This window comes from Lactuca saligna, chromosome 9, assembly GCF_052625555.1.
Source record: "Lactuca saligna cultivar CGN05327 chromosome 9, ASM5262555v1, whole genome shotgun sequence".
Lineage (NCBI taxonomy): Eukaryota > Viridiplantae > Streptophyta > Magnoliopsida > Asterales > Asteraceae > Lactuca > Lactuca saligna.
The window spans coordinates 24,925,071-24,939,899 of record NC_136425.1 but is presented as its reverse complement, the minus strand read 5'-3'; the positions used below and the strand labels follow the sequence as shown (position 1 = coordinate 24,939,899).

The following is a 14,829-nucleotide window of genomic DNA, read 5'->3' as shown; positions in this document are numbered from 1 at the left end:
TGCCGCGTTCATGGGCCTCATGAACCGCGTATGCAGACCGATGATGGACCGGTCTAGGATAGTTTTCATTGACGACATCTTGGTTTATTCCAAGACACAGGAGGAGCATGAGGAGCATGAGGAGCATCTGAGAGAGGTTTTGGAGACCCTGAGGAGGGAGAGCTTGTATGCCAAGTTCTCCAAGTGTGAGTTTTGGTTGCGCGAGGTGCAATTTCTTGGACACCTTGTCAACCAGAACGGGATTCTAGTCGACCTGGCCAAGGTCGAGGCCTTGATGAGATGGGAGGTTCCTAAGTCTCCATCCGAGATTCGGAGTTTCCTAGGATTAGTAGGCTACTATCGGAGATTCATTCAGGATTTCTCCAAGATAGCCGTACCCCTAACGCGGCTGACGAAGAAAGCTGTGGTCTTTCGGTGGGGACCCGAGCAGCAGGCTGCGTTTGAGACTATGAGACAGAGATTGTGCGAGGCACCAATATTAGCCCTGCCCGAGGGCGTAGAGGATTTTGTGGTATATTGTGATGCGTCGATCTCAGGCCTGGGCGCAGTATTGATACAGAGGGGGCATGTCATTGCTTATGCGTCGAAGCAGCTGAAGCCTCACGAGGCGAACTACCCGACGCATGATTTGGAGTTGGGGCGGTGGTTTTCGCTCTCAAGATTTGGCGGCATTACCTCTACGGGGTTCGTTGTACCATCTACACGGACCACAAGAGTTTGAGGTACCTCATGGATCAGCCGAATCTGAACATGAGGCAGCGTCGGTGGTTGGACGTGGTAAAGGATTATGATTGCGAGATCGTTTACCACCCGGGGAAGGCCAATGTAGTGGCCGATGCGCTTAGCCGCAAGGCGGCGCCGATTAGGGATGTTTGCATGAGGATGACCGTGGTGACTCCTCTGTTGGAGCAGATTCGAGAGGCCCAACGGGAGGCTATGAAGGAGGAGCATTGGAAGAGTGAGCGAATAGTGGGTCAAGTCACCTCTTTCGATTATGATAGTTGGGGGTTATTGACACTACACCGTAGGGTATTGGTCCCGTATCATGGAGGCGTGCACCGGATCTTGATGGAAGAGGCGCATAAATCCCGATTCTATATTCACCCAGGGGCGATGAAGATGTATCGGGATCTTCGCCTAGACTATTGGTGCCCCTGCATGAAGCGGGATGTGGCATGGTACGTCGAGTGGTGCTTGACCTGCAAGAAGATCAAGGCCGAACATCAGAGGCTGCATGGAAAGATGCAGCCGTTGGACATCCCGCTGTGGAAATGGGAAGATATCACGATGGATTTTATCACGAAGCTTCGCAGGACCGCGCGTGGAGTAGATTCGATTTGGGTCATCGTCGATTGATTGACCAAGAGTGCTCGTTTTATTCCGATTGAGGAGAGCATTTCGGCCGAGAAATTGGCCGATATCTATATTAGGGAGATTGTGGCGCAGCACGGGGTGCCAATATCTGTTATCTCGGTCAGGGATGTGCGTTTTACTTCCAGGTTTTAGAAGAGGTTTCATGACGAGTTGGGTACTCGTTTGCATTTTAGCACCGCCTTTCACCCACAGACAAATGGTCAGAGCGAGCGGACCATCCAGACTCTGGAGGATATGTTGCGGGCGGGCGTGCTAGACTTTAGTGGTAGTTGGGATACTTATCTTCCCTTGGCTGAGTTCTCGTACAACAACAGCTACCACGTGAGTATCGACCGCCCTCCATTCGAGATGTTGTACGGACGGAGGTGCAGGACCCCGATTTGCTTGGGAGAGGTTGGTGAGAGAGTTATGGGGAGCACCGAAGTGGTGCTCAAGACTACCAAGAGGATTCAGCAGGTTCGGAGCAGGCTTCAGACTGCGCAGAGTCGGTAGAAAAGTTACGCCGACAAGCGTCGATCAGACCAAGAGTTCCAGGTCGGGGATATGGTTCTCCTGAAGGTGTCGCCTTGGAAAGGCGTCATTCGATTCAGGAAGCGGGGCAAGTTGGGCCCGAGATACATTGGTCCGTTCAGGGTTGTACCCCGGGTGGGCAAGGTGGCATATAGGTTGGATCTGCCAGCCGAGCTCAGCCAGATCCACAACACCTTCCATGTCTCCCAGCTGCGGAAGTGTCTAGTGGATGATTCAGCGGTGGTACCATTAGAGGATATACAGGTTGATGACAGCCTAAATTACATTGAGCGCCCAGTCACAATCCTCGACCGGAAGTCGAAGGATCTGAGGAACAAGAGGGTGGATTTAGTGAAGGTGCAGTGGCAGCACCGAAAGGGGTCCGAGTGGACTTGGGAGCTGGTGGAAGAAATGATGGAGCATTACCCCGAGCTGTTTCAGGATCGAGCAGCAGACTTCGAGGAAGAAGTCTAAAATAAGTGGGGGAGATTTGTAGCACCTGGTTCCTGGTATGTATTCTTGATTATTAACTCTCCTTATGTATTGCATTTTAATCTTGGACTCGACGAGTTGAAGGACTAACTCGTCGAGTAGAAGCAGGAATAGACACGGGATCAGCTATGTCTACTCGGCGAGTAGGCCCGTGGGACTCGGCGAGTAGACCCTGTCTGGACTAAAACCCTAACCCGAGTGTTTGCACCCTATTTAAACGATCTAACCCAACCTCCATTTCCCCTAGCACTCCCATAGGTCTGTAGAACGCAAACCTAGCCCTTTGTGTCCTTGTGGGTGATATTTTTAGCATTGTGAAGGTGGTTTTGGAGCTTGGGAGAAGAAGGAGAAGGTTGAGGAGTGCAAGAAGAGAAGAAGATCCGGAATCTACTCTGTGAGGGGCTTTTATTTAGGTAGAAAAGTTCCTACCTTGATCTTTAGTTCATTGAACCCCCTTCTTGTCCCTAAAAAGAGGTTTTAAGCCCTAAGAACCTAAATCTCTATGTGTTTATGGTTAAAGTTCTGCAAGGACTTTAGATTTGGACCTTTAGGACATCCTAGTAGCATAAAGTCTCTGTGGTTGAGGTGATTGAGGTCCCTATTGAGTGTAAGACCTCTTAAAGAGCTTGGAATTGCATGTTTGAGCCCATTGGGCCGTGCATGCACGTAAAGTTTGCAACTTTACGTGGTAAACATGCCCTAGGACCATAGATCTGTGGTTTTGAAGCATTGCATGTCTCAGATCTGGCCTACTTGGGAAATGGGTCGAGGAACTCGGCGAGTCCCAAAGTGGAACTCGGCGAGTTATATGAAGATGGTCTTAGACTCGACGAGTTGGATGAACAACTCGGCGAGTCCTATGAAGATTGCCTGGAGCTCGCCGAGTTGTTCTTCAAACTCGACGAGTTGCTCGAGGACTCGGCGAGTCGGTACTCAAATCGGCCCCATAGTCCCAAGTGGTGAGTCAAGGGTGACTCAGTGAGTGGGGAAAGGTACTTGGCGAGTAGGACCGGATTAGTTAGGGAAGGACTCGACGAGTTGCTCGCGGACTCGGCGAGTCCAGTCAACTGGAAGTTGACTTTGACTTGGATTTTGACTTGGTCAAGGGTAAAAGGGTCATTTTACCCTAAGTACATCTAGCAATGTTTGACTGATCATTTTGTGGGAATTATAGCCGGAGGGCGTCCGCAGCAACAGCAGTAGACAGTCAGTTTCCGATCAGATCAGCAGCTACTTTGAGGTGAGTTACCTTCCAGTAACGGTGGGTCTACGGCCACAATGCCGACCCACCAGTAGGAGTTGTATGTAGATGATTGTCTCTGTGATATTAATCTAAGGGATTACCACTACTTGTGTTGTATTTATGTGCTAGTGACAGTAGGGGAAGATAGTCCCCAAGATATCTGGTCGGTAGGGCCGAAAGGGTAGTCATACCCAACCATGTTAGATAGATTATGATATTGTGATACATGTTATGTGGTAGTAGTAGAGGGGAGAAATGGTTTCCCCAATATCCGGTCGAGAGGACCGAAGGGGAGGCCAGCACCCAAATATGCTAGGCAGTATCCAGTCGAGAGGACCGAAGGGGAGGCCAGCACCCAGATATGCTAGGCAGTATCCGGTCGAGAGGACCGAAGGGGTAGGTCGGGCACCCAGATATGCCTGACAATTTATGTATGTTATGTGATTATGTGATATGTGGTACAGTGGGGGAACTCACTAAGCTTTGTGCTTACAGTTTTCAGTTTTGGTTTCAGGTACCTCTTCAGCTAAGGGAAAGGAGCCGGCGCGGTAGCAGCATATCACACACACTTTTATTTCTGCAGTTATGAGTTTATTCTGGGATTGATACTCTGATGTTTTGGTTGTTTACATGTTGTGGATTTCAAATTTGGGTTTTCGATGTGAAATAGTTTAATTAAACAATGTTTTAATTATTAGTGTTTTCTAAGTAAAGTTTTAAAAACGAAATTTCTGGACGTGAAAATTTAGTCGTTACAAGTTGGTATCAGAGCCCTGGTTTGAGGGATTCGGACACACCTTCGGGGGTGTTTGAACTAAAATCGAGGGATTAAAGGATTTTGGAAAGAGAAAATGTTTGCTAAAAGGCTAAGTAAAGGGTTTTACGAAAGAACAAAGCGTGTGATGTGCGCGACCGGCCGAGCTGAAGTAAGTATTCTCCAATGTACCCATACAAGTTTATTTATGTTATCAGTTTCTGTAGAACAACATGTTAGAATAGGACTAAGGATCTAGGAGTGATGCCTTATGTGCTTGCTTTATGTGCTTCAATATATGAAAGAGTTACATGCCAGAGTTGAGTAGACAGCAGTAGGGTAACATGTTTAGGTTATTCCTGATAGTACGAGTTTAGCATTGTATGCTAGTTCAGTTTTCTCTACGAGGATAAAGTCGCTTGAGATTGTTTTCCTTATGTCCAAATGTTGTTTGCTTTGTGCTATGTGGGCTTTGAAGTGATGGGAGTTAACTGTTAGGTGAATACGTTAAAGTCACATGTGATCAGGGTTGAATAATCTCAGAGTGTTGGATTTGACTTTATTGCGTAGCTCTTGTTTGAGTCCTAACCGTTGTAGAGATGAGTCCCTTAATCGAAGGATTATCCGAGCCTCATCACATGTGATTGTATTCAGGTAATAGTTAATTGGCATCACCAAGAGGCCTTCAGCAGCTGAGGACTGGGTTGGGTGGAGTCAGAGGTTTCCTAGGGTAAGCCTAGGATAAAGAGTAGCAGTGATCAGCGGTAGTGGAAGGGACCTGGTTGAGTCGAGGCGGTCTTTGGGGAAGGTACAAATAGATGTGGAAGGTAGTATGGGCCCGTACTACTGAAAGCAGAGGATCCGTACCCGAACCGAGGAAGGCTAAGATAAGACCAGGGAACTTGTAGTGGGTGGGATCCTTCCAGGGTTATCAATATCGCTAACAGTTGTTATTTCTTTGTATTTCAGAATGGTGGTACTACGCCCGAGGCCAGCAGTAGGCTTGATTCGTATGGCTTCTCTGTTGCCTGGCTCTCGGTTGGCTTCACTTTTCGACTCCATCATGGCTTTTTGCCGTGAAATTGGGGATGTCACATCATCACCCTAGTCGTCTGGCTTCACTTTTCGACTCCATTATGGCGACAAGCTCCGCTGCAAGGTTCAACACCCTTGCATTGATTCGTATGGCTTCTCAGAAAGCTCTGCATGTAAGGTTCAACACCCTTATCTTGAGTCACTTGGCTTCTTAGTCCGACTCCATCAATGGCATTCCCCGCCAACAAGGTTCAAAGGCTCGCAACCTTTGCCTATATGATTCCACGTGATGCTCTCTCGCGTGACATCTCCATGAATGTTGGTTGCTAAGCCCAAGCTATTCCTCTAAGCCGCGTAACATAAGTGGTGTATCGTTGCGTACCCTAAGTTACGCACCATACGTTTATACCATTCCTAGCACCATGCTCTTGGTGTCTTCTCCCAAAATCATCATGATTTTCTTGTGCTCAAACGATCGATAAAGTGTTTTCCACATTACATCCAACTACTGTGAAGTTACTCTCCAGCAAAAACGCAATCACAACAACATCCTTGCTACCTACAACCTTTCAGCATCTTCTTCGCCTGGCCCTCAACAATGGTCTTGTTGCGCAACCCCTACCAATAGACTCATTGTGTATCCCTCAGCATCTCTGTTGCCTGGCTCTCAACAATAGTCTCGTTGCGCGTCCCCAACCTATAGTATTGTCGCTTATCCCGAAGCATCTCTGTTGCCTGGCTCTCGGCAACGGTCTTGTTGCGCAACCACCACCCATAGCCTCGTCACGTATCCATCAGCATCTCTGTCGCCTGGCTCTCGGCAACGACGTTACATTTTTCATAAAAGTCCTTAACTTGTAATATTTTATAAACATCAGGGATCAGTTATAAAATTTTGTCATATGGGATGACTGATGAGGGGGTTATTTCCTCCCAACTCACTGAACCCACTGTCACATCAGTTTTTCTCTTTTATTTTTCATTTTTCCCAATCCACAACACACGAAAACTCTATCTTTTTCAACCCATTCTATTAAAGAAAATACAAAACAATCAATGTAAAATCTTAATTAGCAATAGAGTTATCGTCGATATCACTTATCTTCAGCGAGTTTTTTAATTGGTTTCGCTAACCGATTTCATCCTCTCTCTTTAGTTTCTTTTTCTTATTTTCTCTTGTACCATCTATTTTTAAACTTATTTATATCTTAGTTGTTTTGTATTTCTTTAGCTGAATGGATTGAATCAGTTGAGAAAGATATGGATTTTTTTTTGGCAAATCATTTACAAAGAGTGGGAGTCAGGTGTTGGTTTTATCGGTACACAGAAATGGATAAGGATCGTGCATGCGTAACCCGGTCGGATCTTTCACGCCCCGCCACAAAACCGTGTTTCGACTCGGCATCTGGTTCCTTGCTCCCCTTTAAAACTACCCAACTCCATCTCCAACTCCTCCCTCCAGAGACCAGAGCAACAGACCAAATCTATTCCAAAGAAACCGAATCAAAGTCTTGTAGATCTGCTTCTGGATCACGTACAGTATAATAGATCGTCGGAGTTTCGCAAACATGGTGAAGGATCGGAAGGTTGGCATAGCGATGGATTTCTCAAACAGCAGTAAAACAGCTTTGAAATGGGCAATCGACAACTTGGCTGATAAAGGCGACACGTTCTACATCATCCATGTCAAACCTCATTCCACCGCTGAATCTCGAAATCAACTGTGGGTCGCCTCCGGTTCTCGTAAGTTACCCTTGATCAGATCGTCTATCCATGATCCATCCTTCCGATCGATCACTGTACTTTAGTATTTAACGTTTTTCATCCTTTTTCGTTGTTATTGTTTAGCTTTGATTCCACTTGTGGAGTTCCGGGAACCGGAAGTGATGGCGAAATACGATGTGAAGATGGATATTGAAGTTCTGGACACGCTTGATACAGGAGCTCGACAAAAAGAGGTTTTAAATCTCTCGTATATAGATTTCATTATCTTATCTTGTTAAACAGTATTTGTATTTGTATTTGATCAATTTCATATGAATTTTTATGGTTGATAGATACATGTGGTAACAAAACTGTATTGGGGAGATGCAAGAGAGAAACTGGTGGAAGCCGTTGAAGATCTGAAACTGGATTCTTTGGTGATGGGTAGCAGAGGCCTCACCACCATCCAGAGGTATCCATTCCTTCCTCTCGATCGATATGATTTGAATAATGTTTCATCATTCATGACCTGACAGAAATTCTTTAATTTGATAATCAATCATCTCATAAGTAATCTTAAAGCGTGACTTGGTTTGGTAACTTGAATTATGTGGATCGTGATTTGCAGGATAATACTCGGAAGCGTGACAAATTACGTGTTGACAGCTGCAACTTGTGCTGTGACAATCGTGAAGGACCCAGAGACATTCCACAAGCACTGAGTAATAATGTCCTATTATAATATGTTCCCTTCTACTTTTATGTATTGTGTCCCATTATCGTGTTGTTGCTTTGCTTAAATTGCTTTGAGGTTTTATATTTTATCTACATATATGTATGTATTACTTTTAGCAATGATATTTGGTTAAATATTATTTTGTTTTCTTTGTTAAGAAATCAAAATACGCAACACTTGTGTGCAATTTGAATAAAAAATTACGAATATTGGAATGTTTTGTTCAAGTGACAAAATCCAGATAACTGAAGTTCGTTTAGTAAACCCACCTTAAAATAATATATGGATTTTTTGGAGCAAGATCAAAATATATAAATATCAAAACATTTGGAAGAACAAACGGTGAAAATGAATTAAAGAATCAAAGTTCCTATTCATGTTTAACGAAAGGAATATGTAAATATGGTATAAGTCTTTATCTTTTACTTTTTCCCTAAAGGAAACCAGTTTTATAAAGAAAAGAATCCAACCACTAATCCTTGAAAGACGCTTTGGATTTAAATATTATGTTTGTTTTTTAAATTAACAAATTTCAATTGATTTTCATGTAAACTTTTATGAAAAGCTAATGAATATTCGATGACTTTGTATGAAGAGTTGGCTAACCCGAGATAATTTTCATGGAGAATAAAGAAAGTTAAAAAAGAACTTCAAACTGGCTTTGGCTTATATGGAAAGTCTCGATTGTTCTTTAATAAAAGTATAATATTATTTTTAGTAGGGCAAAAATAAGATATAGAAAGTTTTTCGTAAAATTATTCTATAAAAATCAAAATATAATAGTGATAGATTCTTAGTACCCAAGTTTCTAAATAATGGTAGACACGATTTATGGGTAACGTTTCAAGCTTTTATGAGTCTGACAAGTCATGTTGTTTATAAGTCGTGATCTAAACGATAAATTTGTATATAGTAAATAATAGTATACATATTTCTACTATTATTCTTATATATATATATATATATATATATATATATATATATATATATATATATATATATATATATATATATATATATAACTTAAAATGGTATTTTATTAAATTGTGATGTCAAATACAAATTTTGAAACAATAACGAACTTTTGGATATAAAAATAATTATAGGATTGAGAGATTTAGGTGCTGTTTGTTTTTTTGAAAAAAACCTCTTCAAACCTCTTACTGATGCGCGGCGCAGCACATTCGCAACACTTTTCATATCGCAGCTGTTTGTTTTTTAGAAGTCTTCTGAGTCAAAAACCTCTGCGCAGACTCTGTTTCGCGCAGCACTTGTACTGCCTCTTCTAACCTCTTCCAACATCTTCTTCTTTTATTGCTGAAATTTTGATTATATGTTATTAAAATTTTATTTCACATTTTTTTTTCCGTTTTTTTTTTCGTTTATTCTTATTGAATTTATTTTTCATTTTTTTTATATTCACTAATGATAATTTCTTGATGAAATATCATTATTTTTTACTAAAATATCTTTATTTTTTGTTGAAATATTATTCTTTTTTACTGAAATATCATTAATTTTTACCGAAATGTTATACATTATCCAATAAACATATCATGAATTTTGGAAAAAAAAGATATATTGATTTTTTTTAAGTTAAAGAAATATAACAAATAAAAAGTGAATTATAAATAATGGTTTAAAATGTGAGATTTGATATAAAGAAAACCGTCAATGTGGGACTAATCCACTTGGTAGAGATGGATGCCTCTTAGACAGGAAATCTTGGGTTCAATCTCAGGTATAGATGAATTACTAACTTGGTGAATTTAACATCTAACAACTAAATGACCGTTTAAAAAAAATTAAAAAAAAAAGAGTAAATTACACGAATGGTCCCTATGGTTTGGGGTAATTTGCATGTTTGGTCCCTAACTTATTTTTTTAACTCGGAAGATCCCTATGGTTTGTTTTTGTTACGCGTTTGATCCCTACTGTTTATTTTTGTTACGTGTTTGGTCCCTATCTTATCTAAAAAGACTATTATTTAAAGAGGAAAAAATGATGGGGTAGGTGAGGTAATGTGAGGGGGTGGGATTAGGGGAGTGTTTATTTAAAAAAATTAAAAAAATCAAGGGGATAATAGTCTTTTTAGGTAAGATAGGGACCAAGTGCGTAACAAAAACAAACAGTAGGGACCTTCCGAGTTAAAAAAATAAGTTAGGGACCAAACGTGCAAATTACCCTAAACCATAGGGACCATTCGTGTAATTTAATCAAAAAAAAAAGATATAAAGAGAACCCATTACAATTCAAAATGAACATTGTTGGAACTCTTTAAAAACCATTTTTTTCCTTTTTTTTTTTTTTTTTTTTTTTTTTTTTTTTTTTTTGCAAATGAGAAAAAAACACATAATATATTCACAGTGAGTCCGAAATAAACTCATGGATCATTTATCAAAGACCAAAAAAAGATGGTCAAATATAATTATTTAAAAAGTTTATGTTTATAATTATTCGTTATATACAACATTATATTTATATTTTTATGTGAAGCATGAACATAATCGTTTTTGTTTTGAAGGCCTAACGAGTTGAGCGAGTTCTTTTTTTTTTTTATTTTTTTCTTCAAAAAGCAGTCATTTTCTTTGGCCAAAATTATGTTATATATATATATATATATATATATATATATATATATATATATATATATATATATATATATAGAGAGAGAGAGAGAGAGAGAGAGATACGTTCAAATGTTTTTGATAACTATTGTGTGACTGTGTGCACCAATAAGAATTCAGGAAATAATTAATTATTAAATAAATCATTTAAGGGTATTATAGTAATCTTGACATATTTAAATATGGTAGATAATTAATAGGTTCTTTATTATTCCTTTAAATATGGAATGTAGTCAAAATCTGTTGAAAAAAACCCTAGCCGATCACGTATACATCGATCTATCCTCCCTCTCGTTTTCTTAGCATTGGTGGCGCCGGAGAAGGCTATTCCGATCTTGAAGGCAAAAGGCTGACAGCAGCTTCGCAACACCGGTGGTGGAGGCAAAAGGCTGACAGCAGTGGAGGAAGTAAGAGGGGTGAAGATGGCGGGTGGGTAAACTCCGAATGGATGGTGGCGGCTAGAGAGAAGACGGGTTAGGGTTAGGGTATGGGAGCTCAGACCCGACAAGAGATCCATAAACAAAGAAGAAATACTCTCCGGATCGGTACCATACTTTTGATACAGGGGAATTCAAGATGATGTCCGGAAATTACACAGCCATTGACAACCAGAATGTTTATGGATCTGTTCCTGTAAAACTTCTTCTCCTCTTCTTCAATTGCGTTTTCATCACTTCGATACTAGATCTGAACCCTAATTTATTCATTGGTAGCTGGTTTATATTGTAAGCATTAAGTAATTTGGTTGTTGGTTGTTGCAGATTCAACTCTCCAAACCTTTCCCCCATCTGGAACACAAGGCAAGATCTCAGGCGCTTCTGGACCTCCCCGCGATGCCGATGGTGTGTGTTTAAATTCTTGAAGCATCTTATTAGTTTTCAACTATCTACTGCAATTTAGTAACTTCAGTTAATGGATCTCATTTAGTTCAACTACATAGTTAAATCCATATAAAATTCATCAGTTTTAGGGCTTAGATTACTAGCATTTTAAGTTTCTTCTGGATTTGAATACATCATGACTTAGTTTATTCAAAACCATTATGCAAGAATACTTTATTTTTTAAGAATATTCAAAACCATTTTGCAAGATTAGTTTATTCTGTAAGAATATTTATTCATGTATTCTATTATAATGCCTTGAATTGTTTAATTTTTGAAAATTGATTATCTTTTCTTTTATTTGGTGTTCTTGGTATCTTATTTTCTTTATTGATTACAATATTCTATTATCTAAGATTTGATCAGATAATATGTAGCAGAATTTCAGAATATTCTTTGTATTCTAGCAGAATTTTAGAATTTCAGCATTCAACATCCAAAAACAACAATATTCTATTATCTAAGATTTGATCAGATAATATCTAGCAGAATTTTAGAATTTCAGCATTCAACATCCAAAAACAACAATATTCTTTCAGAATTCAAGAAGAAAACATGGAGAACGAGAGTATTCTAGCAGAATGTCGTTGACCAGGGCAGTGTTCTACATGGTGACTATTGAATACATTAAATTCTTTTAGAATTTCAGGATTCAACGTCCAAAAACAACAATATTCTTTCAGAATTCAAGAAGAAAACATGGAGAACGAAAGTATTCTAGCAGAATGTTGTTATTTTTTAAGAATGTTATTCATTTTTGTTGATATTCTTTTTAGAATATTTATAACTATATTTAAAATGTATAAGATTTTTAGTCTGTAAGAATATGTATGAATTTGAATTTAAATTCGGATGTAAAAGAATATATTAGAACGTTGGTTATTTTTCAACATCTTATTCAAGAATTTTGTTTTTCTTCAATAATATTATATTAGAATAAAATTCTGAAAGAGTATCATTCTAACAAAAAATATTCTGATAGAATAAAATCGTTAAAAATTGAAATTGAATTTATTAAAAATTTCAGATTTTTTTAAATTAGGAGAATTAATCATCCCTAAAATTTCGAAAATTTCCTTTTATAAATGTAGTTAATTGTCCAAAATACCCTTTTGCTAAAAATTGTGTGATTATATGGTACATGTTACCCCATTGTAATATCATACACTCTCAAATTATGTCAATTGATCAATTTCATCCGTTGGTCCAGATCTGTGCATTCTGGCACACAATACTTAGTAAAAACAAAATAACCTAGCCCTATATATATATATATATATATATATATATATATATATATATATATATATATGGATATGGAATATACATTACAGCCCCACCTAAACTTAGTTACTAAACTTCTAAAATATATCGTTTTAACATACTAGATATACCCTGTTTGATTTTACTGGGTAAATATATCATTCTCCACAACATTTCTTTCTTTCATTATCATTTTACCATCCATGTTTTCTTTCCTCAATTATCGTTTATTTCTTCACCCAAGTGAACATTATTAAACCCTAAACTTAAGCCCTAAACCCTATATTTAAACCCTAAACCCTAAACCTAAACCTAAACCCTAAACCCTAAACCCTAAATCTGAACCCTAAACCCTAAACCCTATTGTGTCGATCTTGAATTTACATCTTGAAATATTAATCGTGAATCCATTAACCGTAATCTTTATATAGTAAAATAATGTATTATAAAGAGGTTTAGTACCTAAGCTTAGGTGTGGCTGAAATGTATATTCTCTTTTCCATATATATATATATATATATATATATATATATATATATATATATATATATATATATATATATATATATAGGGTTAGGTTAATTTGAGACCACCTATATTTTGTGAGACCGTGAAACGCATTTTTTTATTTTATTTTATTTTATTTTTTTAGTTAATTCATGTTCCGAAAATAATATTTAAAAAAAGAATTTTTTGATTTTTCCATTTATTTTGCATTTTAAAATTATTTTTAGAATATGTACAGTGTAATATTCTATTTAGAATATTTCACGTATTTAAAAAAAAAGAATTTTATTTATTTATTTATTTATTTATTTTAGTTAATTCAAGTTCCGAAAATAATATTTAGAAAAAAGAATTTTTAGATTTTTCCATTTATTTTGCATTTTAAAATTATTTTTTAGAATATGTCAGTGTAATATTTTATTTAGAATATTTCACGTATTTTTCAAAAAAAAAAAAAGGAATTTTTTTTAATTTTTTTATATATATTTTTAGTTAATTCAAGTTCCGAAAATAATATTTAAAAAAAGAATTTTTGGATTTTTCCATTTATTTTGCATTTTAAAATTATTTTTAGATTTTGTCTCACGGTCTCAGAAAATTAGAATGGTTTCAAATGAACCTGAACCTCTCTCTCTCTCTCTCTCTATATATATATATATATATATATATATATATATATATATATATATATATATATATATATATATATATATATATATATATATATATATTCCTTGATATGTATTTTTTATTGGTCAAAATAAAAACATCATTATTAATTTATTATATTGATTTTTTCAAATATATATTTCGTTTTTCTATTATGATATACATTTTTATTGGTTGCAATTAAATTTTTTTTATTAAACTTTTATCCATCTTACGTACTAACATTAAATATTAGGCGCATCTTTTATCAAGTAATATCTGGGACACGTAAAACTTGAACCTAGAACATCTTTTTATAGAATTTTGCACTTAACGGACAGATTCTTATTACGAAGATAAAACTTTTATATATCTTTGACACTCACATTGAAGGGATAATCACTTAGGAGGGTAATTAGGTTTGTTCGTATTAGGTGGTGGCGGAATCATGAATTTCTTTATGAGGTACAAACATTATCAATATATTATATATGTAGTTATTCAATATCGGATATTAAAAAAACATGTTATAATCTCTTTAGTTTTGGGTAAAATAACAAGAAACATGATTACATTCAATATATATATATATATATATATATATATATATATATATATATATATATATATATATATATATATATATATAACAATTATTTAGGGGTACTGTAGTACCCCAACACCCCATATAGCTCCGTCAGTGATATTAGGTCATTAAGGGTTTTTTTTTGTGCGTATTAAACCAATATGTTTGTTATTATCGTTTAAAAATAGTTATTTTTACCGGTTTCTTCCTGTTTAACCAGTAAAAATGATTATTTCTAAACGGTAATAACAACCATATTGGTCTAATACGCACAAAAAAAAAACCTTAGTGACCTGATACAGACAAAATGGAAACCTAATTATCCTTCTAAGTCATTAACCCTAATTTTAAAGACATTGAGAATATATGACCATCATCAGTAAACTAGTTTGTTTAGAACTCGCGTCGTCCCATATCGACTAGAAGAAGAACCTACTACTCCTCTATATGGCGAAACTCTTCATCTATA

General features: G+C 37.1%; 1 protein-coding gene across 1 annotated transcript; it reads left to right on the top strand.

Moving 5' to 3' along the window:
- Positions 1-6,832: 6,832 nt before the first annotated feature.
- Positions 6,833-7,987, top strand: LOC145017607 (Adenine nucleotide alpha hydrolases-like superfamily protein). Its single transcript, XM_078975604.1, has 4 exons — positions 6,833-7,151; positions 7,257-7,366; positions 7,466-7,584; positions 7,741-7,987. Exons 1-4 carry the CDS (start codon positions 6,977-6,979, stop codon positions 7,832-7,834), a joined length of 498 nt encoding a protein of 165 aa, XP_078831730.1. The 5' UTR covers positions 6,833-6,976; the 3' UTR covers positions 7,835-7,987.
- Positions 7,988-14,829: the final 6,842 nt, after the last annotated feature.